The 27,493-nt window shown below is 40.4% G+C and overlaps 2 protein-coding genes across 2 annotated transcripts; both read left to right on the forward strand.

Annotated features, from left to right (window-relative positions):
* The first annotated feature begins 10,115 nt into the window (after positions 1 to 10,115).
* LOC135702893 (synaptic vesicle glycoprotein 2B-like) lies at positions 10,116 to 12,452 on the forward strand. Its single transcript, XM_065223949.1, has 6 exons — positions 10,116 to 10,306; positions 10,429 to 10,488; positions 10,552 to 10,713; positions 10,839 to 11,001; positions 11,068 to 12,054; positions 12,113 to 12,452. The coding sequence occupies exons 1-6, from the start codon at positions 10,279 to 10,281 to the stop codon at positions 12,324 to 12,326; spliced, it is 1,614 nt and encodes a 537-aa protein (XP_065080021.1). The 5' UTR covers positions 10,116 to 10,278; the 3' UTR covers positions 12,327 to 12,452.
* A 10,543-nt stretch (positions 12,453 to 22,995) lies between these two features.
* LOC135702894 (probable ATP-dependent RNA helicase DDX43) lies at positions 22,996 to 26,322 on the forward strand. Its single transcript, XM_065223950.1, has 4 exons — positions 22,996 to 23,202; positions 23,269 to 23,490; positions 23,847 to 24,904; positions 24,964 to 26,322. Exons 2-4 carry the CDS (start codon positions 23,277 to 23,279, stop codon positions 25,849 to 25,851), a joined length of 2,160 nt encoding a protein of 719 aa, XP_065080022.1. The 5' UTR covers positions 22,996 to 23,202; positions 23,269 to 23,276; the 3' UTR covers positions 25,852 to 26,322.
* The last annotated feature ends 1,171 nt before the right edge of the window (positions 26,323 to 27,493 follow it).

Here is a 27,493-nt window from a genome sequence, read left to right on the forward strand (position 1 = left end):
TTAATGAGTTTTTAATTTTAAAAGTACGTAATGTCCGAGAAAATCCAAAAACAAAAATTAACACCCTCCGAAAAACCCGAAAGTAGAATTAACTACCTACCCTGAATTTTTTAAAGTTTATTTTCGTTCATATTATAAACTCTGCCTGTGGGCCAAATTTCATAAAATTCTGAGACGCCTCAACCCAAATCTGCCCGATAATAAGACAAATCCCCATAGGTATTTTTTTTAAATTAGAAAATACTGAGAAACAAAGCCACATAATCGGCAGGACACGTACGTGTGAGAAAACTTTCGAAAATTTTTCGGAAGCCGGTGGGATTTGAACCCACAAATCCCATACATTACGCGGCGCACCTTTAATAAAAATAACCATAAACGAACGATAACGCAAATGATAGCACTATTTTATAAATAGTTTGGATGATATGCCGAACACGTGGTTCATCAAAATAACCTTATTTTTTATGAAGGTCAGGCAACGGAAATCATCTACATTCATTTAGAGCATTAATTTACATTGATTTGCCTCTAACTTTTTTTCATCAACAGAATTCCGTGGTGTAATGTATGAAGCTTTTGCAGATTTTGATATTAGCTACAACCAGGCATGGCAAATCATTTACATTCATTTGCCTCTAACTTTTTCCATCAACAGAATTCCGTTAAATGATGCATAAAACTTTTGTAGGTTTTGATATTAACTACAACTTTTGTCGATAACTCAAATCTGTACCTCTTATGCATGACGAACTAGAGCGTGCAGAACTTGTTACTATTTTTCAGTGAATGTAATTTACATTGACTGCGAAAATAGGTAAGTTCTCTACGCCCCGGTTCATCGTGCATAAGATATACAGATTTGAGTTTTTCAAAAAGGTTGTAGCTTCATACATCATTTCAAGGAATTCTGTTGATGTAAAAAGTTAGAGGCAAATGAATGTAAATGAATGCACGAAATGAATGTAAATGATTTTCCATGCCTGGCTACAACTGTTAATAACTCAAACTTGTATCTTTTATGCATGACGGTCTAGAGCGGACAGAACTTATTATTGTTTTTCAGTGAATGTAATTGATAAATTTAGATGGTTAAGCTTTTGGCGCTACTGTATATGGACGATCAGATTTAAAATACTGTGGTAGCCACAGCACAGTTCTGTCAAAACCCAAGAATTTTCATTGATCCCTTTAAATGGATCAGTGAAAATGCTGAGGTTTTGCAGAACTATGCTGTGGCTACCACAATATTTAACACTTGATCGATACAGTAGTGCCAAAAATATGCTGTGGTGGGCTCGGTGGTGGGTTCAAAACCTGATCATCTAAATTGATCAATTGACTGAAAAACAATGATGGGTTCTGTTCGCTCTGTTTCATCATGCATAAGAGATACAGATTTTAGATGTTTACAAAAGTTGTTAGATGCAAATGAATATAATGTGATGATGTGATGCCGATATTATACGATAATCGCTGTAATAAAAGGCACAGGAAGGATTGTGCATTAGGGTAGGTCAAGTTTGTATGGTTGATCACAACCCCATGTTACCCACTGCTCTTCGGATGTGTATCGAGGTTCCCAACGAGAGGTATTCTATAGCTGTCAACCCGCTACTAACCCGATAAGGGCCCTTTTACAATATAAGGCTCATATACGGCTTTCAATTTTTATATCAGCCTTATAAAGGGTGTCCACAGTTAAATTACATCACTTAGAAGTACTCGCCAAAAATATGTCCCTTAACCGATTGTCATGAAATTTTTTAATACTAATATATTAGCTTGGTTTACTCTATTTCTTCACCAAATCCAAATGCCCGAACTCTCTTCTTAATTACACCCATATGGTTGTCTCGGGTTTTGTACAACGGTTGAATCGTCATTTTCTTCTGCTTTCAACGATGATTTCAACATGTCCTGCTTCGTAGTGACAACTTAAGGATGCTTACGGAGTTCGTTGTTCATTACAGCCCATTATCTTTCGATTGACTGCAACTCCGGTGTGTTTTGGGGATTAAGATCCTTCGACACGAAATTTGCCCCATTTGTCTTGCACCACTCCAGAACGTCCTTGGAGTAGTGACCAGAGGCTAGATCCGGCCAAAAAATGGATCATTCATGTAGACTTGGTCATTTACAAAAGGCTTGCTCCGTTTTCCGCAAAATCGTGAATTTCTTGGGGAACTTCGACACTTGCTGTATCGTGAGGGACTCTGAAACATCTGTTTCATCGTCCATGATGCAGCAGTGAGATTTTGTCAACATTTGTGTGTACAGCTTACGTGCCCGCGTTCTAGCAGTCCTATTCTGTCGTGGTTTGGTGCTTTCTTGAATTTGAATAAACGTAGTCCTGCTCGTTCCTTGGCTTTGTGCACGAAACTTTTTATCGGGTGCAGTTTTTTTTTCGCGACATCCCGAACGGAATAGTTGCGTTGCGTTTGATTGCGATCGACAGTCAAACGTTCTCCGAAATGTTTTATGACATGAGAAACAGTAGATTGTTGGATTCCCAATATCTTTCCGATGGCTCGGTGTGAAAGATGTGGGTTGTTGAGGTGAGTGTGCAAAATTTCCTCGCGCACGTGCTGTTCCTTCGACTCCATTTTCAAAACTACTCGAAATTTCACAATGAAACTCACGCAGTGTAAACACCCAAAATTTCATTAAAATTAACCCAAAGGGCAAAATGCTACAGTTTTTTGAAACTGATTAAATTAAACTGTGGACACTAGACTGATGCAAAATTTGAAATTTTCGCTCCACATGGCTCAAACGGTTCCAAATTGGGCCCTGATTAGCCTCCCAAAATTTGAACTCATTTAGTGAGAAACTGACTTTGCATAAACCATTTGAAGTTTATATGGGAATTACTATGGAGAAACCATAATTTCGGTTCATATCTATCTCAAAATTCACAAGTTCACTCTACTCTAGAAAATGATAGCTGAGCTTGTTGAAAATTTTCTCAGCTACAACTTTGTTGAAGACTACTTTTCGATCAAATGTTAGGAACAAAAGTTATTATTGATTCAAGGCACTGATGTCTTATGATTATGCTCAATCAACTGTTCAGCAGGCAACATTGGTGTTTATGGCGCGTAAAATATAGAGGACAAAAATCATGGCTACTATGTCACACTGCAGAATACAGTGTTGCCCACGATACATTTGCTTAATCTTGCCATAAGATTATCAGTCTCTTAAACAATTATTAACTATTTAATTTGACGTTTGGCTGAAAAATGATTTTCTGCAAAGTTGTAGCTGATAAAAATTCCCATAAGAATAGCAATAAAATTGGTTAAAAGTACAATATGTTAAAAGGCTAGAAGACAATGAACAAAAAGTTTTGTTTTCCCATAGTAATTTCCATATAAACTATAAATGGTTTGTGCCAAGTCAGTTTCTTATCAAATGAGTTTAAACTTTCGGAGGCTAATCAGGACCCGAGTTGAAACCGTTTGAACACTGTGGAGGGAAAATTTCAAATTTTGCATCAGTCTAGTGGACACCCTTTATCAGCATTATATTGCACTTTTTGTATTAGGTTATGGTTCCTTGGGAAACCCCCGAGGGGTGCGACACATCTAAATCTCGATTTTAAATGGTCGAATAATCTCACACTAGCGAATCAATCTACGAAAAAAATTTTTTTTATCTCTTGCATCTAAACCCATCTACTCGCATCGCTATCCACTTTTTTGCAGGAAATCTTAAAAATAATAATCAATCGTGTTTCTATCTATTAAGCGCGTGTGCATCTCACAACAGCAAAGCAAAAAAAAAAATCCTGCATCTTAGATAGAGTCGCCCCCCTCGGAAACCCCCTATATTCAGTTTGAATCCAAACTGTTTTCGATTTTGAAGTTTTGGTACCTATGGGATTTGACGTTTTGGTACAGAAGCATATTCTGAATCAATGACAAAATTGACAAGCTACTTCGATATTTCATCAATATAAATGTGTCAAAATGTGTAATGGTAATGGCCCCAACAACAGTGTCAAATTTGGACGAATTTGGTTATCATTTGGATTCGCCGACGAATTTCAAATTGTGTATGGGAAAATGTATGGGAAACGAAACATAACTTTTGATAGAGCGCCTCTATCTAAGATGTAGGAAAGTGTTTGTTTTACTGTTGTGAGATGCACGGACGCTTAATAGATAGACAGAAGATTGATTCAGATTTTGAAAATTGCCTGCAAAAAGGTGGAGAGCGAAGCGAGTAGATGACTTTAGATGCAAAAGATGAAAAAGATTTTTCGTAGATTGATTCGCTAGCATGAGATATTTCGACCATCTAAAATCTACACACTTATTTTGTTCCAATTATTTCTCAGTGTGCCTGAAGTGTGCCGAGAGCGCCGGCCATTGCACTGACTTTACTTTACTTTACTTATGAATCATAGCATATTTGCAAGTATATCATATTAACAATATGATCCATTCATGTCTTTTCCAAATGTTGCAATGGCGACCCACAAAATGTTGCTTCACGCACCATCTAGCGTTGAAAAAGGTCAGCAACAATCATTCAATTACAATCGAGGGGTGCGAATATAGCACTTTTATTACAAAAGTAAGAGTTAAATTATTTTCATTAATTACATTGTGAATATTACTTTAAAATTTGTCTGACATGTCACTTGCATTTGTCTGAAATGCATTCATTTGAAATATTAAACAAATTTTCATTTGGTTTACCCCTCATGACGATCAACAAATACATTGGTAGCCTTTATGGCCACAGAGGTGCTTTCATCGCTAAAAATTCGGTTCGCCAGCTAAACGAAAGAGTGGATCATATTGTTAATATAATATATTTGATATTTGGCAGCTCGGTATTTTGAAAACTAAAATGTTTTGTTTTGCTTGTTGCAAACTAAGAGCAAGAGGATAATATCGAGAATTCACCGATCGGAACCGATACACGAAACTGGAATGATTTTTTTATGCTGATGGATGATGGAATGGCCAGTGTAGCAGCTGCAGTGGAGTGCAAAATAACAACCAAGTATCACGACAAGCAGCTCCAGTCGCATGGTATTTCTGGTAGGGACAATAGCCCGCAGTCAACTGTCCTCTGCAGGGAACCACTGGATACATTCCAGACGAGAGGAACTGTGGATGGGTTATTAGATGTGGGTAACTTCTAGAAGGAGCATTTTTTACAAATAAAAAGCGGTCTTGTTTGGAGTGTGGAATTGAATGAGTGGGGTCACAGAGAACAGACGTCCAACTTCGACCAGAAACTTGTGTAAAGATAAGTGGGAATATCGCCGTGATCCTGATCTCCTCTATAAATTTTCCACTTTCGACCAATTTGGCGCTAGTATCGATAAATTTTCTGTTGAAAATTGCCACTTATCGCTGAAAGCACTTAGTGTCTAGTGTAAATTGTACAACGCCACCGCCATCATGTTGCTAAAGAGGGTTTTTAAGTGGGGACGTCGCCGTTAGTGGCGCTTAAGTCGAATATGATTCTTTACACTTGTTTTTAGAGACATTTTGTTCGAGCCTCAACTTCTGTTCTCTGTGGTGGGGTGTTGTTGTGCATACGAAGTTGATGATTTTCAACGCAGCTGCGATTGTCCTGGTTTTGGTATACTCGGTGATCGGAAAGTGGTGTTCTGCTTCGGACAAGCATTGGGATGTACGCTAAATGTGTATCGGGAAATCAAACTCGTTTTTTAGGAATCCATGGCGGGACTAAGCGAAAATTCACGGTTGTGGTTTCTAACAATTGGATTGTATCAAGAACAATCAAATTAAGACACATGCGTACTGCGCAGGCAGAAATAGTGCAGTTTTGCCAGTTACTTACCCCTTGGTCGCACCCCTGTCTCCGCACATACCTACAGGCGTATATACACACAAAAAATAAAAATTGTTTTAGTAAAAATATCACATTTTTAAATTAAAAGTTTCCCGAATTTAGCGAGGGGGGCGACTTTATGTACGATGCAGAAAAGATTGTGTTTTGCTGTGGCTAGCTGCACGCACGCTGAGTAGATAGAAGGAAGATTTATGTCGATTTTGAAGATTTCCTGCAAAAAGATGAAGCACGATGCAAGTAGATGCGAGAAATGAAAGATGGTTTTTCGAAGATTGATTCGCTAGTGTGAGATTTTTTGAGCATCTAGAATTGAGATTTAGATGTGTCGCCCCCCTCGGAATTTCGTGATATAAACTACGAAAATATTCACCGCACATGTTGTTCTTTTAGTTTAAAAGTTGATCTTTCACATTCTACTTGCTATTTTTAAAAGAGTGATCTTTCAAAAGAAAAGTTGTTGTACTGTCAAAATAACCTCTGTATGTTTTCTTTCATCCGACAGTTTCGCGCCAAAATTAATTTTGTATGACATTTCTGTATTTGATATTGAGTTCTCCAAGCAGGATCTCACGAACACTACACTAATAATATTATTTTACACACACTAGCGTATACTGTCATGTGCACGGTAAGAATCAAACATCCATTTATGAGTAAAAGTGAACCCATTGTCAATAAAAGCGGCACTACTAATTAATTAGTAACTTATTATACCAATTAAGTAGTAACTGTTAGCTACAGTTAGCAGAAAATCATTGTTGTTAAAATAATTTACTCATTAATGAGTAAAGCCACTTTTATTAAAAATGGGTTAAGTTTTACTTATAAAAGGTTATTTGACTGTTGCCGTGCAAGCGCAGGCTTTGTTTTCGTTTTGTTGTTTATTTTTAATTTAGAATGACAGTTCTTACAGCAAACAAAAAAATTCTCACAGCTAACAAAAAAATTCATCTCACTAACACACGCAAATCGCACCAATACGAACCCGCCTGGAGAGGACTATGCTCCAAGCGGTATTACACGGAACCAAATTTTGTTCATTTAAGTTAAAAATATATATGTTATTTAATAAAAATATGAATAGTTCAAAGTAAATTAAAAACATGTTTTCAACAAAAATATGTATGTTTAAATTAAATTCAAAATCATGTTTATTTCAACAATACATAACTTGGGTAATCCATTTTTAGCGTGTCCTTTTTTCCTTCTTGTTTACATTCGGCAAACTTAACCGAAAACGGCCTGCAAGCGGCGAAACCGTAGTAGAGGGTCCGGAAACCCACTCAAGCAATGGAACACTTGCTCTACCAAACCGGTGGAACCTCACAATATTAACGTCAATCCGTCGTTTCTGATGCCGATCCCCATATCATCCTCACCCCCCACCCGACGTCGAAGGAAAAACAGATCATCCCCGAACACCAAACTTAGAAAGAGGCCGGTATGAGGACCAGCTCCAGAAACGACAAAACGACGCTAATATCTCAAACTTTCACCGGTTTTACTGAACTGGATCGGATCGGACACCGACCCCGACGGCCCCCGGATCCAAACATCCACAGACTTTCCATAATCGCAGGAATTTAGATGCCCTGTCTGCGGATTTCCATTTATTTGCTATCTATTTTATTTTGTTTTATCCCGCATTCAAATGCTAAAATAATTTCAAAATATGTTTGTTTATTTTATACATGAAAGGCATGTTTAAAATAAACATATTTATTTTGGATCGCATATAGTTTTCAAATAAATCAAAAATATTCACGTTTATTTTCAACACGGTGCGGCTTCTTCCTCTTTTTATGGATGCTCATGTGGGCTGCAGCTCACTGCTTGCACGCAGCCTTTCGTTGTTTACTGGAGAACAATGTTCAACGCCACGCGCCAAAAGCACTGCTGCTGCAGCTGATACCGACGCCGGATACCACCACACACGGCGATTGGAACTGAATTCGATCAGCGATTAAGGCCAGCCTTGGTAGCTAGCTGCTTGCGGGGAGCCTTTCGTTGTATACTGGAGAACACCACCCCACTCACCAAGCGGTGATTGAATAAATACCGTTTGGTGAGACTGGATCGAATTCAACTTTGAAATCTGTGTTAGGGAAATCACTATTCGCAGACAATCGGTGATCATTTTAATTATCATAGCAACAGTTACACATTCGCGCAATTTTCAATAGTGACATTTAAAAAATTGATAAAGTCTTAATAGATGCGTAAAAGTATATCTGATTGATTGGTGATAAAATTATTGAAATTAGTCCAGGGGCAGCTGAGTTATTAACGTTTAACGACGTTTAACATTATCACAATTTTACGTCAAAAAATGAAAATCGAAACGGTTCATAATTCCGAACATTTCAATTAATAGCAAAATTGAATTATCAAAGAAAGATCTCAGTGTCTATACTTGTTTGATAACAGGACATTGTCCATTTAAATATCACTTGATTCTGTGGCATAGAAAAGGACTCTGAACACTTGCTCTGCTCTTGTGCAGCAATCTTCAATAAAAGGCTTATTTTTTTTCTGGATAAGGGGCTGGCAGAACCCTTTGATATTTGGAATGGAACTCCCAGTCAAGTTGTACATTTCATTCGAAAATGGCTGGGAAAATGCTTTTGGTCAGTCTATGTCGGTCGCGTTACAAAATAGTGATAAGAAATACTGATAAAGCAATATAAAAACGGGGAATATATCACAATAGATCAAAGTAATGGTTGCAGTGATGAATATACCCAACACAAAAAAAGTGGTAAGCTGCAACCGGTATTATCCTCGGATTAAATTCCGATCACGAATATCAGGGTGTTTCGATGTCGACGTCGGTGTTAAATCTGTACGATCCTAAACAAACATTTGGCAGATCCTTCAATCAGAGCCAGTATTGAACATTAATCCCAGTAGGGGCATACCGCCATTAGTGTGTTCCAATGCGCAAATAAAAAAGCCTTCAGAAGAAATGCCTAACAACATATTCTGGAAATCATCCCAACCACATAGGAAATAGACGTACCATTTCTGCTTTTGCTCATACCTGGTGGACTATATTATGGCTTTTTCTTCCATAATTTTAAACTGTGCAGTTGAAGATATCTAGAAGGAAGTCTTTGGATGAGAATGGCTTTACACTCGAGTTTACACTGGAAGACATTTGCAAAGTTTCTTTGATGCACTATTTCTGATGGTACTCTGGATAAAGCTTGTAGGTTGTAGACTTTCGCTGGACGACTGTGTCTAGCTAATCAGTTAAAAAAAACATTTGACAGCTGTGCCCTATCTAGATGCAAACAGCTTATCTTTACTTGTTCATTTACTATTGCATTATTCCCAGTTATGGCATATGTGTTCTGCCCTTTGCATCATGGGTTACTCTTTACCTCAGAATGGTTTGTTATTATTCTTGCAATGCAGATTTTTCGAGCTTAAATAGGTACGATCTTTGGGTTCAAGTTTTTATCTGTGATTTCTGGATACCATATATTTTTTTTCTGTAATTCATCAAGAATCTCAGCTTTAAATTTTGCAGTTCAGAAATAAATGCCATGATTTAATGAATAATTCATTTGTTTGAATTTGAATTTGTTGAGATCTGACCAAAATGAAGCTGAGCTGATCGGTTGTCCGAGTTTCCCATTTTCATGAAAGTTTCCTACAACAGATGATCCTCGTCCAAACAAGAACACATCTTCAATGCTTTGGAACCAATTTGACGTACAATTATTCCGCAAATCAAAATCCAAAAAATATCCAATTGATTATTTGATTCTAGTTACTAAAATTTCACTGTATGTTTGTAGATTCGCACGAAGAATTGTAGAGGCTTCCCGTCACAACAAACAAGGTTATCTTGTCGTGTATCCAGGTTAATATTAAAAAAAAAATATGGTGTTTTTCCAATTCCTCTGGAATTAAGCAGCTAAAGAGCATCGTATACTATAGTGATACAAAGAATTTTTGCCAAAACAAGTCTCACTGGCGCCAAGCAGCACCTCAGCCATGTGTCATCCTCGGACCGGCGGGATTCTCATCGCGTGGGGTACCATAAACTGATCCATTCGACGAAAATACATGCAGATCCAATCAGTGGGTGGTAAGATTGTCTTGCTGCATCACTTCCCAGTAGCCAGTAGTGAATTGTTGATAAGGGGATGCTGTTGTTCCTCCTCTCTCTCTACATTTCTCTTCGCGGGTAAGGAGCTATATAGCTGCTGTTGATAAGTCGAGTGCATATCGTCGGTCTTTTTTATTTCACCCGCGTACTCGCCACCCATTAATTTACGATGTGATCCCGAGTACAAAAAGATCGCGCTTTAATATAAAGGTTGCAAGTGGCTGCTGGGACATCATTAGAGAATATCTTGTGGACGAGAAGGTGTGTCCAGAAAAGTTTTATAAATTGACAAGTTGTTCGTTGTGACCTGATTCGTAGGAATGGATAATTCCATTGAAACCATACATGGTAGGTGGTTATCCAGTGTACAATTAAATGAAGTTGGGAAGGACATGGAAGTTATTAATTTTAATCAGATTGAATGTAGAATTGTCCTTCCTTTGGATTTATATATCTATTATATTCTGCAGAACCAAAACCCGTTACTTATCCGCGTAGTGTAACGTTTGACGATGCTCTCTCAATGGCAAGTAAGTGATTTTGACTAGGTTTTCTAGATCGATATGTGCATCTTAATAATCTATGATTCCCAGAGTTTGGAAAATTCAATTACATTATGATCATCATATCTGGAACCATTCTCGCGGCTGTTTTGCTGGAAACGTTAGGAATAAGCTATGTTATCCCAGTGGCGGAATGTGACTTACTGCTCACAACCAAAGAAAAAGGAGTCCTCAGTGCAGTTTCATTTGCAGGTAGCGTCGCTTGATCCCATTCTTCTATTTTGAAAAGATTACCCTTTAGCGCTTCCCGTCAGCAAACATAGTCAGTTGTTACTGTGTGTCACAGTTATTTATTATCATTTGCAATTTCTTTGAAGGGATCATCACAAGCTCTCATCTATGGGGATTTCTCGCAGACACTCGGGGGAGAAAGAAGGTAATCGTTCCAACGTTGTTTCTAACGTTTGCTGCAACGATTATTTCTAGCTTCACCACAAGCTTCTGGATAATCGCTCTATTTAGATTCCTTGCCGGGTTTTTGTGAGTTTTTAGTTTTCGGAATACCGTTGGATGATGCACTTATTTCAAAATTCTACTGATTTTCAGCATTTCCGGTTCATCTGCCACAATCTACGCCTATTTGGGTGAGTTTCACAATAAGCGTGACGGATCGCGCGCCATTATGGGAGCATCTTTCGTGTTCGGAATCGGTTGCCTGTTGCTTCCAGGGATTGCCTTTCTGGTCATAAATCAAGAGTGGGAGTTTTACATTCCATTTGTGAACATAGTGTACCGTCCGTGGAGATTGTTCTTGGCCGTTTGTGGACTTCCGAGTCTTGTGTGTGCTTTTGCATTACTCAAAATTCCAGAAAGCCCAAAATTCACGTTCGTTCAAGGCAACACCGAGAAAGCGATCGAAACGATTCAATGGATGCATAAGCTGAACACCAGGGGGAAGGAATCAAAGCTACAGATCACTTCGATTCTAGCCGAATCGGAAGGTCAGCAAAAGAAAAGGCGATGCAGTGAAGCTGACAATACCAATGGGTTTAAGACATTGATGAAGCTCATCTGGAACCAAACGGCTCCCTTATTCATGAGCCCTTACCTGAATAAGACAGCCATCGTTTGTGTCTTGCAGTTCGGAATCTACTTGTCATCCAATGGAATGTACATGTTTTTCCCGGATATTCTGAATCGAGCAGCAGAATTGCAGGAATCAGGCGTGAATCGCACTACTTTGTGCCATGCAGTCTACGCAACACAAATCGACATTTCAATGTTGAGTCAAAATGATACGGAAATCATTCCTGAATGTAACCAAAAACTTGACATCATAGCCTATGAGCACTCATTCATCCTTGAACTATTGTATGCGTTGGGTTTCGCTGTTATTGGATTGATAATCAATGCAGTCGGCAAACTGCCCATCTTGGTATTTGTCTTTGTTTGTTGTGGTATATCTGGAGTGTTGATTATTTTTATCGACATCCCTCTGCTCGCCATGTGGCTGTATCTCGTTCTGTTGACATGTGGGTACTGCATCAGCGTGGTTAATGCCGTTACGGTGGATTTATTTCCAACAAACCTGAGGTAATTGTGTTTTATGATCTGGACTATAATTCGAACAGTAAGTGGTTCCATTTCGCAGGGCGATGGCTATTTGCATTTCTCTGATGTTTGGAAGGCTTGGGAGTGTGGTTGGCGCGAATATGGTTGGCTTGCTGCTCGATACACAGTGTGAGCTTACGTTTTGGATATCAGGCATTTCTCTGATTGGATGCGGTGTGCTTTCGTTCTTCATTCCCAACATTTACCAACGAAATGTGACGGAGCCCAGGACTAGCGTTTCATCAAGACTATGATAAGCTCGTAGGAACCTTGAACCATTTTCGAATAGACTGAGATAAATACCTGTTTCTATTGGTCTGATAATTCATTAATTAGTTGTTATTTATTGCCTTAGGAAGCCAACATTATCCGATTAGTATGCATTTTTTGATTAAACTTATGCCAAGATTGGCCTCTTTTATCTAACAAGTATATTATTTCTAATGAAAGAAACTATGTATTATTCAATGTTGTGTAAGCTATGGTCAATTTGAAACAAAGGCGATAGTTTTGAACTATTTTCATCACGAATGGATCAGTGAAAATACTGAGGTTTTGACAGAACTATGCACAGTATTTTACATTTGATCGTCCATATACAGTAGTGCCAAAAGTATGCTGTGGTAGGTTCAAAACTTGATCATCTAAATTGATCAATTCAGCTTACAAGTCAAATAGCATCAAGTGATTTTATTTCAACCTCAAATTCAACAATCGAACGTTGAGCGCATTGAACTGAAATGGCATTTTCTTCACGTAGCGTATGATTTGATATTTCATTTTGACGTAGGACTATAGAAAACTATAGACATATGGGGGTACACTTTGTGAAAACCGAAAATGGAACATGTAACAAAATTATGAAAGATTATGAACGTTAATAACTCAGCTGCCCCTGGATCAATTTCAATAATGTTATCACCAATCGATCAGAAATATTTCTACGCATCTGTTGAAATTAAGACTTTATGATTTTTCAAAATGTCTCTATTGTTGCTCTCACGAATGTGCAACTGTTGCTTTGATAGTAAAAATTATCACCGATTGCCTGCGAAAAGCGATTTCCCTAACACAGATTTCAAAGTTGAGTTCCATCCAGTCTCACCAAACGGTGTTTATTCAATCACCGCGTGGTGAGTGGGGTGGTGTTCTTCAGTACACAACGAAAGGCTGCCTGCAAGCAGTGAGCTGCAGTCCACATGAGCATCCATTGAAGGAGGAAGAAGCCGCACCGCTATTGATTGGAATCAGTAGCTCTTCATGGGTCGCTGTGGGCCATCTATGCCAAGCGCGTCACCCTCATTCCAAACAACATATAGCGCACCAGCCTCATCTGTTTTTAGCACCCTAATAGCTCAGCATTACTCAACCATCACGACAAAACGGTTCTTTTCAGGACCACCATAAATTTGTAAAAGAGTATTTTTTGGACATTTGTCAAAAAATTAGGGCGTTACAGCTTTTGTAAACAATGACTTCTTTCGATGATGTCTTGAAAGTCAAGGCTCGCCCACGCAAAGCAACATCACCATCAAGTAGGGCAAGACTTCCCCTACCCAACGGTAATGTTGGTTTGCGTGGGCGTGCCGTTTATTCCTAAAAATCATCGAGAGAAGTCATTGTTTACAAAAGCTGTTACGCCTAATTCCAGCTCTATATAGATATGTTTAAATCTAACATACCATGTACTTTAATGCAACATTGTAAGTGTGATTTCAAAAACCAAAGTCGGTCGCGGCATGAAAGTGATCTGATTTTGATCCAGAGATTATGGATTTTAATTTTTGCTACGCCAATCGATAGAAATTATTTGAATCTGTTAAAATAAGACTTTATCATTGCTCAAAATGTCACTATTGAAAATTGCACGAATATGATAATTATAATTAAAATTATCACCGATTGCCTGCGAAAAGCGATTTCCCTAACACAGATTTCAAAGTTGAATTCCAACCGGTGTTTATTTGATCACCGCGTGGTGAGTGGTGGTGTTCTCCAGTAAACAACAAGAGGCTGCCTGCAAGCAGTGAGCTGCAGTCCACATGAGCATCCATAGAAGGAGGGAGAAGCCACACAGCTATTGATCGGAATCAGTAGCTCTTCGTGAGTCGCTGTGGGCCATCTATGCTAAGCGCGTCATACTAAAGAGTATAAACAGAGAGAACCCCGCTCAAATTCCTATTCCTACACAGAACGCAAGCTCCTGCTGCAGTTAACAAAAAACATTTATTATATAAGACCACGTAGTCCTACGTCATCATTGCGTACAACCCCATAGGGCTGTCCCTTATAGTTTTTTTTTTTCAAATTTTTTCGGTAGATTCGAGGGGGACGACTCTATCTACGCTGCAGGAAAGATTGTGTTATGCTGTGGCTAGCTACTCGCACGCTGAGTAGATAGAAAGAAGATTTATGACGATTCTGAAGATTTCCTGCAAAAAGATGATGCGCGATGCAAGTAGATGCGAGAAATACACGAAGATTTTTTGAAGATTGATTCGCTAGTCTGAGATTTTTTGAGCATCTAAAATTTAGATTTAGATGTGTCGCCCCCCTCGGGTAGAACTCTTACTTTGCTGGAAGAGCATAACCATAAAATTACAATACAATAACAATAAAATACAATACATTCTGTTGATGTCAATTAACCCTATTATAAATTTATTATATTGGTCAAACGATTATATGGTCGCCACAATACGCCTTTTTAATAAAAACTAAGCGATCCATTCAACCTCTGGTGGTGAATAGGAGAACGTCAAAAAGAGTGCTGTGAGCAGACATTTTTGCCGTGAGACATAGGAAGCGGAACACGTTTTCCCTTTTCCTGATAATTTATTTTATATTTTTGTTGAGAAAAATTAATCTTTATAATAGTGCCTTAGTGGTTATGATCTTGCGGATTTCTTGTGTGTGAATAGTTGAGGTGTTGAGGTACAAATCAGTTCAGATACAAACGAAGTGACAGACGACTAACTGGCGAAGAAATCAATTAAAATAATATGGTTCGCTGTAATAGAATTTGCTTAGAAGCTTGTGCCATCAGCCACCAGATGGGCTAGTATTTCTGTTTTGATTTGAACAAAGTTGATTTTGTGTGCAATGATCTTTGACAGTGTGCAAAGAGTGTTTCATTTTGTTTATGCATTTCAGTTTGAGTAGATTGAAAGAGATAGAACCTGATAGAATCAAAACATTCTATCACATTTGGTGAAAATGCTAGTACAATCCAGTAGTAGTGTTGCCATGTGATACTCTGAAAAATTACAATAGCAGGTTCGTCGCCAACGTTTTCGAGCCGCGCTCCGTCTGTCTTGCTCTTACATCATTATTTCATACATCAGCTTGAATTACATTGATCGATATTACATTTTTTTTGCTGTGTAGTATGCTTGTTGCCCAGAGTAGAGGGAACCACATCTCGTTTTTTCTCTAAAACCCAAAATCCCATTTAGCAATCATAGTCCTTAAATTTCGAAAGAAACTTCACTGGACGTCGAGCATTAGAAAGTTCAAAGTTAGTCAGCATACTCTTATCGGTATGCAGCGTCGATGGGGACGGTTCCGGGTCATCCTGCTCCTGGCGTTCAGACGATGTTGCAGTATCCTCACAGCTATCTGCAACCTCGTGACGATCGGTAATTCGCTTCAAATGTGCTACATTCCGGCGGTAAACCTTGTCGGATTCCTTGCTTTTGATCGTTACACGAGAGCCCTTCTTGTCAACTACTACACATTCATTAGGATTGAACGTGCAATAGTTTCGTCGATAGGAATGTTTAGCTTGATTCCTTTTATTTTCGGGAACGGATACTTTAGCTCAGAGCGTACGCGAAAGACGTCTGGGGAATTGGTGCTTGGGAGTCCCAGAACAAGTACGCGCAGTTCTTTGGCCGTACTACTACCCAAGAGTGCCTGCGACCCGCCTTTGATAACGTAGAATGTTGTTACCGTACTAATGTGCCTTTCTCCATCCTCTGAAAGTTTGGTCGGAATATGATAACAAGTTTTGAACTTCTGCTTCCTGAATTCGCATTTTGTCCCAAGTAGTGTCATCTATAATATTTTTCTGGCACCCTGAATCGAATAGCATCTGGATAAGCACTCCTCCGATCTTAACCCATAGGAACTCGTCCCCATTACCGACAGCGAAGATAAAGCTGTAGAATTGACCTTCATCCTCCGAATTTTTTATTGCTCGAACCTGGTGATGATACTTCACACGTTTGCGTCTCGAGTCCGTTCCGTCGCGGTTCTCTCGTTTTGGAGCAGCACGAGGTGTGTGACAGCATTTCGCAAAGTGGCCGATTTTTCCACAGTTATCGCAGACCTTTGATCTGGATGGACATGAACGAGCCGTTTTGCTATGGCCTCTTCGACCGCATCTCGAGCATTCGTAATCCTTCCCTCTACCAGAAGGAAGGTTTGTGATTTTGTTCACCGTGTTCAACGTGGGTTGTGCTTGTGATACACTGCTGCCTGCCATCTGATTTGCCTGGTACTTGATGGTTCCATGAGAATTCACCATTTTAAAAACCTCGTCTAACACAAGCTTGTCCTTCTGAAGCAGTTTTTCTCTCAAATCCGGTGGGGCATGTTGGATAATTTTGTCAATCACCCCGATCTCTTGTGCCTCCTGCTTGGTATTTCCAAAATTGCATTTACCAGCATACTCCATTGCACGTAAAAGAAACTTATCCAATGGTTCTTCTTTGTCCTTCGGCGTCAATGACCAGAACACGAATCTTTGGTAGGCTTCATGCTGTTTCGGCGCAAACTACTCTTCCAGTTTGCCTATTGCTACCTTGAATGGGTCAACTCCAATCCTTTCCTCAACATCTACTCCAGGGATGCTGTTGAATACATCTTGAACATACGGGCCTGCCCGTGCAAGAAAAATATGCTTCAGGCGAGTTTTATTCGTTACGCCCTTGGCCCGAGCTAAGTATTCAAACTGCCTTTTGTAAGGCATCACACAGCACTCATCTCTGATCTCGTTTGGTGGGATCAGTTTGAACCTGAATGCAGGAAGATCCCATTTTTCCATTGTAGTCTCAATGAGTGCTTGGGGTACTCAGTCTCGCTGTCTCACCAAGTGTCTTTTCGATTCAACGACCTTGTTTACTCGACGTAACGATGTTCCAATTAACAAATCCACATCCACGGTCGCCACTTGTGGAATCCTCAGGGTACTTCCAGGTGAGTAATTGTTTGAATAATTTACACTTGATCTTAACAATATACGAAACGTTTATTCTCCTTCTGTTCTTAGGCCCGCTACCGCTTACACTCTCTTAACCATACACAGAAAAAAAAAAGTTGTTGAATATTACATCCAAACTTCTGCAACCAGGTTAATCCATCGGTTGTGTAACATAACGTTGTACCACAAACGAAGTGACAGACGGAGCGGCTCGAAAACTTTGGTGACTAACCTGCTATTTCAATTTTTCAGTGTACCACATGGTAACACCACTACTACTAGATTGTACCACATGGCAACACTACTACCAACAATCAATACGAAACTAACGATTTTAAATTGGCTCACCACTTTAGTAGCCTATTGGTCCCAAGCAAACGATTAACGTACCCTATTCTAGTTGAAATTCTATTACTACACTATGTTTGTTTTGATTCGCTATGAAAGTTTGACAGATAACATCAGGGGTGTGTGGATTCATGCAGAACATGCAGGGGTGAGTGAAATAGCTTGGGACTGCTTGGGACCGTTGTTCTGGTACTGAGTGAGCCAAAAATAATAATGATTTTCTTCGGGACCCAGTGGTCTTAGAGTTACCTCTATGCTACTACTGGATTGTATTAGCATTTTCACCAAATGTATTAGAATGTTTTGGTTCTATCTCTTTCACTCTACTCAAAACTGAAATGCATAAAAAAAAATGACAAAATGATACACTCTTTGCACACTGTCAAAGAATCACTGTACACAAAATCAACTTTGTTCAAATCAAAACAAAAAAACTAACCCATCTGGTGGATGATGGCACAAGCTTCCAAGAAAATTCTATTACACTGAACCACATTATTTTAATGGATTTCTTCGCCAGTTAGTCGTCTGTCACTTCGTTTGTGGTTGTACTATGTACATCGATTTTGCGAACAAAATTACATCCATTGATGTAATATTGTATCTGCTTTTTGCTCTTACATCATTATTTCATACATCAGCTTGAATTACATTGATCGATATTACATTTTTTTTGCTGTGTAGTCACTCTCTCGTTGCAGCTAGTCTGGCTTATAAGACCATAGTCATGTAGCATGCTTGTTGCCCAGAGTAGAGGGCACCACAATGTTCAATGAAAAATACTTTAATTTGCGTTGTGAAAAATCCATATTCTGATGTAAACGAACGGTTTGCGTTTTCTCTCGAACTTGTCTGGCTCCCTCTACTTTGGTGGTACATCTCTCAAAGCTCTCAAACATATAAAAACATTAAATTTTTTTGTAATGAGATCACATTTGATCGAGAAAAAAAAAAGATTTTTGTATGGTCCGTAATACCAACAATCAATACGAAACTAACGATTTTGAATTGGCTCACTACTTGACTAGCCTATTGGTCCCAAGCAAAGCGATTAACGTACCCCATTCTAGTCGAAATTCTAGTACTACACTATGTTTGTTTTGATTTGCTATGAAAGTTTGACAGATAAAATGAGGGGTTAATGGATTTAATGGGTGTTTCGAGGGGTGAATCGATTAGCTTGGGACCGAAGATAGTACCAGAGCTGAGCCAAAAAGTTGAGCTCGTTTCTTCGGGACCTTCTGGTCTTAGAGTTACCTCTATGGTAATACTTCGAATGTTTATTGCATTGCTCGAGCCCTTTAACAATATGCTTTCGAATTCCGGATGGTTGCTTTATGCGAGGCTTTATGATTGAATTCGTCATCAGCTGATGAGCATCAATATGTCTGTCATCCAAATAAAGGATGAAATTTATTTAAAAATTGGCTGTAAAACATGCAGCGCTCGGAGGACAACAGTTTAATTATAATTTTCTTGCGAATTTTAAATTAGATTTATAATTCAATTCTTAAATTTTCATACTGAATAGCCATGAACAGTCATGGATACAAAAATCATTTGTTGGTAGAGAAAACTTCTTCCACGGAAATCTTTGGTTTCCATGCTTTACCGAGGGGGACGACTCTATCTACGATGCATAAAAGATTGTGTTTTGCTGTAGCTACCTGTGCGCACGCTGAGTAGATAGAAAGAAGATTGATGACGATTCTGAAGATTTCCTGCAAAAACTTGATGAGCGATGCAAGTAGATGTGACAAATGAAAGAAGATTGTTCGAAGATTGATTCGCTAGTGTGAGATTTGTTGAGCATCTAAACTTGAGATTTAGATGTGTCGCCCCCCTCGTGCTTTACCAACATTTGTACCACCTCTGATAGCGATGGCTATGTTTCCACCTCGTTTGTCAGCCCAGATCCAAATGACGTTCGATAGAATTAATTACATCATCGTTCTGTATGATTTGCGTTATGGGGCTGAACCAATACCATATGAATTTCACTTTGGGGTGGCAATCATTCTACAGAGAGCATTACCATTACTTCTATGGCATTACGTATTTCAAATGAGGTCCATTCGTTTCTCGTATCAATTTTCATCCTGTGTTCGAGCGGAGCATGATCTGATTACAAAACAACCGATTGATGCGGTTGCTGCTATAATTCAAAAAAGTGATTTCGATGTGAATGGTGAATGGTCTGAGGTTTCATTCGAACATAGGACGATGTTTTGGTACAGTGTATGGCAGTCTGGCGGTGAATAGGGGAACCCTCAAAAGAGTGATGAGGGCGGAAATTTTCACCGTGGAGCATATAGGAAGAAGATAATATTTTCACCTTTCCTGATTTATTTACCCACGGCAGGTGCTTGCAATCGTCATCCACGTGTAATATTTTGTTTTCTGTATCGATTTTGCAGTGATCAGACTGGTGCTTTCATATATTTTTGATGAGAGAAAGATTAAGATTTATAAAATTGTCCCAGCGGTTATGATCTTCCGAATTTTTAATTTTGTATATGGTTACTTGAACTGTAAATCAGTTCAGATCTGTAGATAATTGAAAAATAAGACCACTCCCGATAGAAATTTGCAAGGGAACACTACTTGGTCACAATTTCGATCACCACAGAGGACAAAGGTAATTAAAAAATAAAAATCATCCCTTAAATATCATTAAATGAAACGAAAATAAGTAAAAATCAACCACAACACCCACTAAACTATTGACAATAACAACAGACAATATTTTCCCTTGAAAAAGGTCACAACCCATGGCAGAAACCACAGAACAGAAATGGAAGTGCAAACTAACCGTGGATTAAAAAGTGGTTCGTTTTTCTGCTTTTCTGCTCAACAAGCGATGCGTTGTGGTAGCGTTCCACACGGGCTTCTACACACTTAGATTTTTTTGCCGAGATGGGCACTACCGAGCAGCTAGGCATTTTAATTTGCTGGATCTCAGTGAAAAACTTGTCGAGATTAAGCAAAAATTATGTTTGTAAGCTGAGATCTCGGCAAAATTCCTATTTGTTAGCTGAATCTCGGCAATTTTTTCACTGAGATACAACAAAATAAAATGCCGAGCTGCTCGGTGGTGCCCATCTCGGTAAAAAAAATCTAAGTGTGTATGTGCACTCACACTATCATAGCATGCTGCCTATGTTAACTGCATGCAAAAGATGCCTTCTACCGCTACTGATGTGCTAGTGTTCGCCAATGAAGAGTGGATCCACTGATTTTTTGCACACGTCCGACGAGCATACGCGAGAAAAAATGGCTGACTAGTTTTAGACTCAGCTTAGATAACCGAGTTTTCGGCTAAAATTTCCGTCGTGAATTTGAGCGCAAGTGGAACGTTTGACGTTTAAGCGTTTGATGTTTAACACCGAGTATAACACGTTTTAGAGAATATTCGGTTCAGTTTAACGTACTGAGTTTCTCGATTTCCACGTACCGAATTCGTAAATGTCGATACTTTACCGTACTTTTCGGTTCAGCCTTCATTTGTATCCGACATATTTATACTATTTTACCAAAATTCGGGTCTGATTCGATAAATACGCCTGAAAAATGTTATTAAACCATTTACATATTCGGTTTCTCGTTGGTTCGGTAGAAAATTAGCCGAGCTCGGTATTATTTTCTAACCGTAGAGCCACTTTCTGATCCGAAGTTCCCCATCTGTACTGTGCCGAATCGTCGGACAGATTACATCGTAGTCGTTAGAGTGTTTAAAGTGGACCCTACACGATTACTTTTATTGACAATAATCGTATTGTCAATACATTCTATATTGACGTCAATATATCGAGATTGACAATATTTCTGAATTCACATCATCAAAATTATTGTCAATAATTCCCCTTCGCGTCAATATATTGATGCGTGTGGGGTTTGCTTAAAGTGGACCCTACACGACAGTTTGTATTGACAATAATCGTATTGTCAATACATTTTATATTGACGTCAATACATCGGTATTGACAATATTGCTGTATTCACATCATCAATATTATTGTCAATACTTGTAAGTATTGACAAATTTCTTACCGTGTGGGGTTCGCTTAAGACTAAGAAAGCCGTTGAACTAATCAAATATATACATAAATAATTAATAAATGGTTGAACTAGTGGTTGAACGTCGAATTGCATTCGTCTAAACCGGGCTTAAAGAACTCCAGAACTTTTGTGCAGGTGTGTGTGTGTGAGAACTTTGGTGATATTGAGAACGTGCCCCTTTTATCCCGCCGAATGCCTCGCGGTCCCGCCATCAATCCAGAATCCGCGGGGGAAAAATGAGAGCGCACACCAAACTTTCGTTGTGCGCGAAAACGCCAAGGAAAGGAACAAACTGAGCGTAATGACCAAGTAGCTATCTCATTCACGTTCACGACGTTCGTATGTCGGAGAAACTGGTCTGGCAGTGTACCTCTGTCGCCGCACTTTCCTTTTTCTCTACCACAAGCATGCTACATACGAACGGCAATGAAAAACAGAGACGACAATTTTCTACAGCCTAACCTGTCTAGATTATTACAAAGAAAAAGTTCGTACCCTTCTCTTTTGCTCGCGTGGATAATCGTTTGGTGGGTGTGTGCCAGAAAAAAAAAGCAACAACACCTTCTGTCCTCTTTTTTCGTAGAAAGTTGTCGATACTCATCAATGAGTACAGAGAGAGGTTCAGCAGATCGTGAAATATAGTTGTATTAGTAAACCAAAAACTCAACGTAAATGCAATTAGTGATAGCCGGCGCCGGTGGTGTAGCGGCAACCCTACTTTATCACCCCAATGGGTCTGGGTTCAATCCCAGCCGAGGTCGGTGGGATTTTTCTGAGGTACAAAAATCGCTGGTCACGTCTTCCTTCGAAAGGGAAGTAAAGTCGTTGGTTACGGCCCATGTGTGTTGATGAATGGATGCGATATCCTAGGCAGGTATGGAAGCTGCCTTCCTGCACATTCGATTTCCGTCTATGGATGGCAATCGATGTCCGTCGGTGATTGGCACTAGATTGCGGAACAGAGACCGACGTTAAATAAAGAGAAAAAAGTAGAAGCAATTAGTGACGTCACTAATTGCTTGTATCACACACATACCGGGGTTTCACTCACACAACTTAACCGATGGCTTCACCTCGGTAATCCAGTTCATTGGATACTCATTCCTACGAAGTTTCTGTATAGCTCTTTACTCATGTGGGAGCATCCCCTAAACTGCTGTCGGACTGTGCTTGAAACATGGCGCATTGTTTCTTACTCACTCACTCCAGGCCAAAATCCCCTTAGGAACTGTCATTTTGTGCGTGAAGCTGTGAAGTCCGCCATGTTTCGCAGACGCGAGTAAGCACTTTTTCATCCAGAGAAGGAAGCGCTTAATTTGCAGTTTGCAGTCGTCCGTCCGTCTCCACTTCCACGACGAGCCACGAGCTATTGTATTATCCGATCATTCGGAGAACAGATTTTCGTTTTTGTGTCCGCGGCGTTTGACCGATAGCAGCGCAAGTTCAGAAGCCAGCGGATTGAGAGACCCATTTTGGCTTCCGGTGAAAAGTTATTCCAGCAGTTTGTGAAGAGGAAAAAGGTGTGTAACCAAGGAAAAGCGACGATTTTTTTTTCTTGCGAAGTTCACATTTTTTTTTTCTTGCAGTTTCAAAGATGGACGAGGATTGGGATAATGAGGTGAGCGACGGAGGAGCTGCCGTCGGTCGGCAAACAAGTGCTAAACGAGGATTCGGCACTAATGGTGTCGCAAATAGCAAGGAACGAACCTCATTTGAGATATTTACGCGAAACGTTTCGAAGATCATCGGATCAGGAGGTTCGACTATTAAGAGGATCCGCTCGGAGTCTAGGGCGCAGGTTGAGATTGGTAAGTGCCGGGAAGACGGAGAGGGTGTGGGTTTTGAGCGATGACTGATGGCCTGTGTGTGTCTATTTTAACATGCCTCTGATAGAATCTTTCAGCACGGTTTTAAGTCGCAAACAGTAAATGTAGGGCAATTTAGAATCACTCGATTTGCATTACCTTGTTGGGTACAGCACATCTATTTTTGAAGAGTTGGGATCGGTTTCGGACCTGTCCTGATTTGTAGATTTCGAGTCATATTCGCATAGTTAGTGGGATCTGATAACTGCTACAAATCAAAGTCAGTCAGGCTTTTCACTTTTCCACCAATCCGGAGATCGACGCAGTCTTGTTGAATGTTTTGTGTTCTTCCCATACAGATGATTCCATTCCCGGTAACGGTCGTTCCACGGTTCATATCGAAGGATACTCGGGTGATGTAACCCGCGCCCGCGATGCTATTTTCAGCGTCCTGAATAGTTCCAGAGGAGGAGACAGAAGCGAAAGAGGAGGAGGAGGGGCAGGAGACAGAGGCGAAAGGGGTGGTGGTCGCGGTGGCAGTTGGGGTGGTGGTGCACCGTTTAACAATCGTTCCAACAATTTCGGCGAGCGTGGTGCTGGTGGTGGCGGCGGCAGAGGCGGCGGTCGCTTTGAACGCGATAATCGTGACCGTGGAGGCCGTGATTTCTACAATTCCGGTTCCAGCTATGGTGGAGGAAGCTTCGGCGGTGGCGGCGGTGGAGGAAGCTTCGGCGGTGGTGGCGGTGGCGGAAGCTTCGGCGGTGGGGGCGGTGGCAGTAGTAGTGGTAGTACCTTCACGAATAACCATGACCAACGTAGCAAAAGCCCCGAGTTGATCGACTGGGATGCACTGAACAAACAATGTGACGAAGCTAAAACCCAGAAATGGGCTAAGTGTCCGCAGCTGATCAAAAACTTCTACAACGAGCTGCCAGAAGTAACCAATATGACCCCGGACGAAGTGAACGCCTTCCGAGAGGAAAATAATAACATCGTCGTCGATCGGACGTTCAAAGATGCGGATAAGGTGACGGTTCCCATCCCGAATCCAATCACATCATTTAAACAAGCTTTCCACAATTACCCAGAGCTGTTGGAGGAAATTAAGAAGCAGGGCTTTGTTAAACCGTCACCGATCCAAGCACAAGCTTGGCCAGTCCTGCTCAAGGGTGAAGATTTGATCGGCATTGCCCAAACTGGAACCGGGAAGACATTGGCTTTCCTATTTCCAGCGTTCATCCACATCGAAGGACAACCCGTTCCGCGTGGGCAGCGTGGTGGGCCGAATGTGCTTGTAATGGCACCGACACGTGAACTGGCCCTACAGATTGAGAAGGAGGTGTTCAAGTATCAGTTCCGCGGTATCAAAGCAATTTGCTTGTATGGCGGTGGCGATCGTCGAACGCAGATCAATAAGGTAGGAGACTTAAATCATTCATTTACCAAACCATAAAATTTCCATTTTCCTGTTTGTAGGTTTCAGCCGGAGTGGATGTCATCATCGCTACACCCGGTCGGTTGAATGATCTGGTCAGCGCCAATGTCATTGATATTACTAGTATTACCTACCTGGTACTGGACGAGGCGGACCGTATGTTGGACATGGGTTTCGAACCGCAAATTCGGAAGCTTCTACTGGACATCCGTCCTGACCGGCAGACCATCATGACGAGTGCAACGTGGCCACCGGGCGTACGTCGGCTTGCCCAAAGCTACATGAACAATCCGGTCCAGGTGTATGTGGGCACGCTGGATCTCGCCGCCACGCACACGGTTACGCAGCAGATCGAGGTGATCGACGAGGACGACAAGTACATGCGGGTAATGAACTTCGTCAAGAACATGGGTCCAAATGACAAAGCCATCATCTTCTGCGGCAGGAAAACTCGGGCGGATGATTTGTCGAGCGAGTTTGTCCTATCGGGAATTAACTGTACGAGTCTTCATGGTGATCGGGAACAAGCGGATCGCGAACAGGCATTGGAAGATATCAAAAGTGGTGACGTGCGCATACTTATCGCCACCGATGTGGCCTCTCGTGGACTCGATATTGAGGACATCACGCACGTCGTGAACTATGATTTTCCCCGCAATATTGAAGAATACGTGCACCGAGTGGGTCGAACTGGCCGTGCTGGGCGGAGTGGAATTTCGTTGAGCTTCTTCACTCGGACCGACTGGGCAGTGGCATCGGAGCTTATCAAGATCTTGGAGGAGGCTGATCAGGATGTGCCGGATGATATTCGGAAGATGGCTGAAAGGTTTACGGCCAAGAAAGATCGCGACGGACGAGAGAAGAGTGCCTTTGGTCGACGGGATGGTGGACGCGGTGGTGGAGGCCGGGGCGGGGGTGGTAGATGGTAAAATTAATGCTGCTCTCCGCTGCAGCAATCTAGACGGTAACAAATTGTTGCTGTATGTGGTAATTTCGGCGGTGTATATTTTGTTCGGCGTTTCGAGTCGAATATGTTTACCTGGCAAAACTAGGACTTTTGTTTGTTCATAATACCCATTGATTTTGTTTTTAATTTGATGCACTTCATTTCATTTTTATTATTTATGATCAACATTTCGATTGATCGTATCGATTCCGTGAGAAAACGAAAAAGGGTAGGTCGAGGCATACAGAAGTCGTCGAATATACATAAGCTGCAGTGAATTTTCTCATAAGACTGTCCCATCAACATGGGAAATTGAATTGATCATTGGTTGAACCAAAAATCTAAATTTGCACAACCACGCTCTGGATAAACTTTCCGTTCGAATCTTTGCAATCAACTGATGCATTCGAAGTAACCATTGTTTATATACTAATAAAAGCTATATCGAATGTTACCATCTCTTTTTCGTAAGCGAAAATCGATGACCGCCTGGGGTTCTCCAGCCTGAGTATCTCGTAAATGTAGAATTTACTCTGCCTGGTGCCTGTTTGAATTACCAGTCGTATCGTATGCAGCTCCTTCACCGTCCAACAAGAAGTCAGCGTTCAACAACGGATCTGTTCCATTTAGCAATGTGCACAAGTAGCTCATGTCTTGCACATCTACCATCATCGTTCTTTTTGGCTGTTGACGAGCGTAAATTTGACGTAATTGTGTTGACTGAGACACACGGATCCATGATCGTTTTTTACCTACAGTGCCTGTAGATGTCGGGAACACAAACACATTTTTTTTTAAAGTTATTGAATATGATTAAATAATAAATTCGACAGTGAGCATGCATAAGGGCGAATACGCGATGATCGATTCTCTTCATCGATTTTCTCTTTGCATTGCTACAGCTAAGCGAAACAATTTTCTAGAATTTGTTCAATGCAGAGTAGTAACAGGTTGTATTGGCTATCAAAAGCAACAGCAAACGCACCGAGAAACGTTAAATCTAGCGAGTTATTAACAAAAGAGAAAATCGACGAAGAGAATCGATCATCGCGTATAGGCCCTTATGCATGCCACTGTCGATTTCATCTCATGGGCGAAAATCGTCCCAAACTACGCTACCAACATTCATTTCGAGCCACGAAATTCGAGCAATTGTTCACAAAATAAATGGTTCTGCTCTCCACTGTCGCACTCTTCTCTTTTGCTCTGCATTTTCTGCCATAGGCTCTACCCCTTAGGGGTCATGCACAAAGTATGTCACGCTGTTAGATGGGTGGGGGGGGGGGGAATGGGTTGGAAATCGTGACGATCCATACAAATATAATTTATGCTCCATGCAAAAAAGTAAAGGGTTGTGTCCTAGACACGACCGCAGTATGACGTAGAACCACACAAAATTGAAGTTTTTCATGCATTTTTGACTATTATACTTTATCTTAAAATTTTCAAGTATTTCAATGTTTCGGTTATGGTTGACTCAACACAATTTACACATTTTTCTTGACAAATATCCATGTGAAATTCCACATGATTTTCATTTGACCACACATAAACAGAATCCACTCAGAAGTACACATGAAATTTACACGCAAATGAATAGTATGTGTGGTCACGCATGGTTTTTA

Source organism: Ochlerotatus camptorhynchus, unplaced genomic scaffold (genome assembly GCF_037179485.1).
Source record: "Ochlerotatus camptorhynchus isolate MF236.1 unplaced genomic scaffold, CSIRO-AGI_Acam_v1.1 ptg000203l, whole genome shotgun sequence".
NCBI classification, from domain to species: domain Eukaryota; kingdom Metazoa; phylum Arthropoda; class Insecta; order Diptera; family Culicidae; genus Ochlerotatus; species Ochlerotatus camptorhynchus.

Bases quoted from the DNA above. Each gene is read 5' to 3' on its own strand.
- LOC135702893 (XM_065223949.1), top strand. From the start codon at position 10,279: ATGGATAATTCCATTGAAACCATACATG. The intron at 10,307-10,428 runs GTAGGTGGTTAT...TATATTCTGCAG, and splicing joins TTCCATTGAAACCATACATG to AACCAAAACCCGTTACTTAT. The intron at 10,489-10,551 runs GTAAGTGATTTT...TATGATTCCCAG, and splicing joins CGATGCTCTCTCAATGGCAA to AGTTTGGAAAATTCAATTAC.
- LOC135702894 (XM_065223950.1), top strand. From the start codon at position 23,277: ATGGACGAGGATTGGGATAATGAGGTGAGCGACGGAGGAGCTGCCGTC. The intron at 23,491-23,846 runs GTAAGTGCCGGG...CTTCCCATACAG, and splicing joins TAGGGCGCAGGTTGAGATTG to ATGATTCCATTCCCGGTAAC. The intron at 24,905-24,963 runs GTAGGAGACTTA...TCCTGTTTGTAG, and splicing joins GTCGAACGCAGATCAATAAG to GTTTCAGCCGGAGTGGATGT.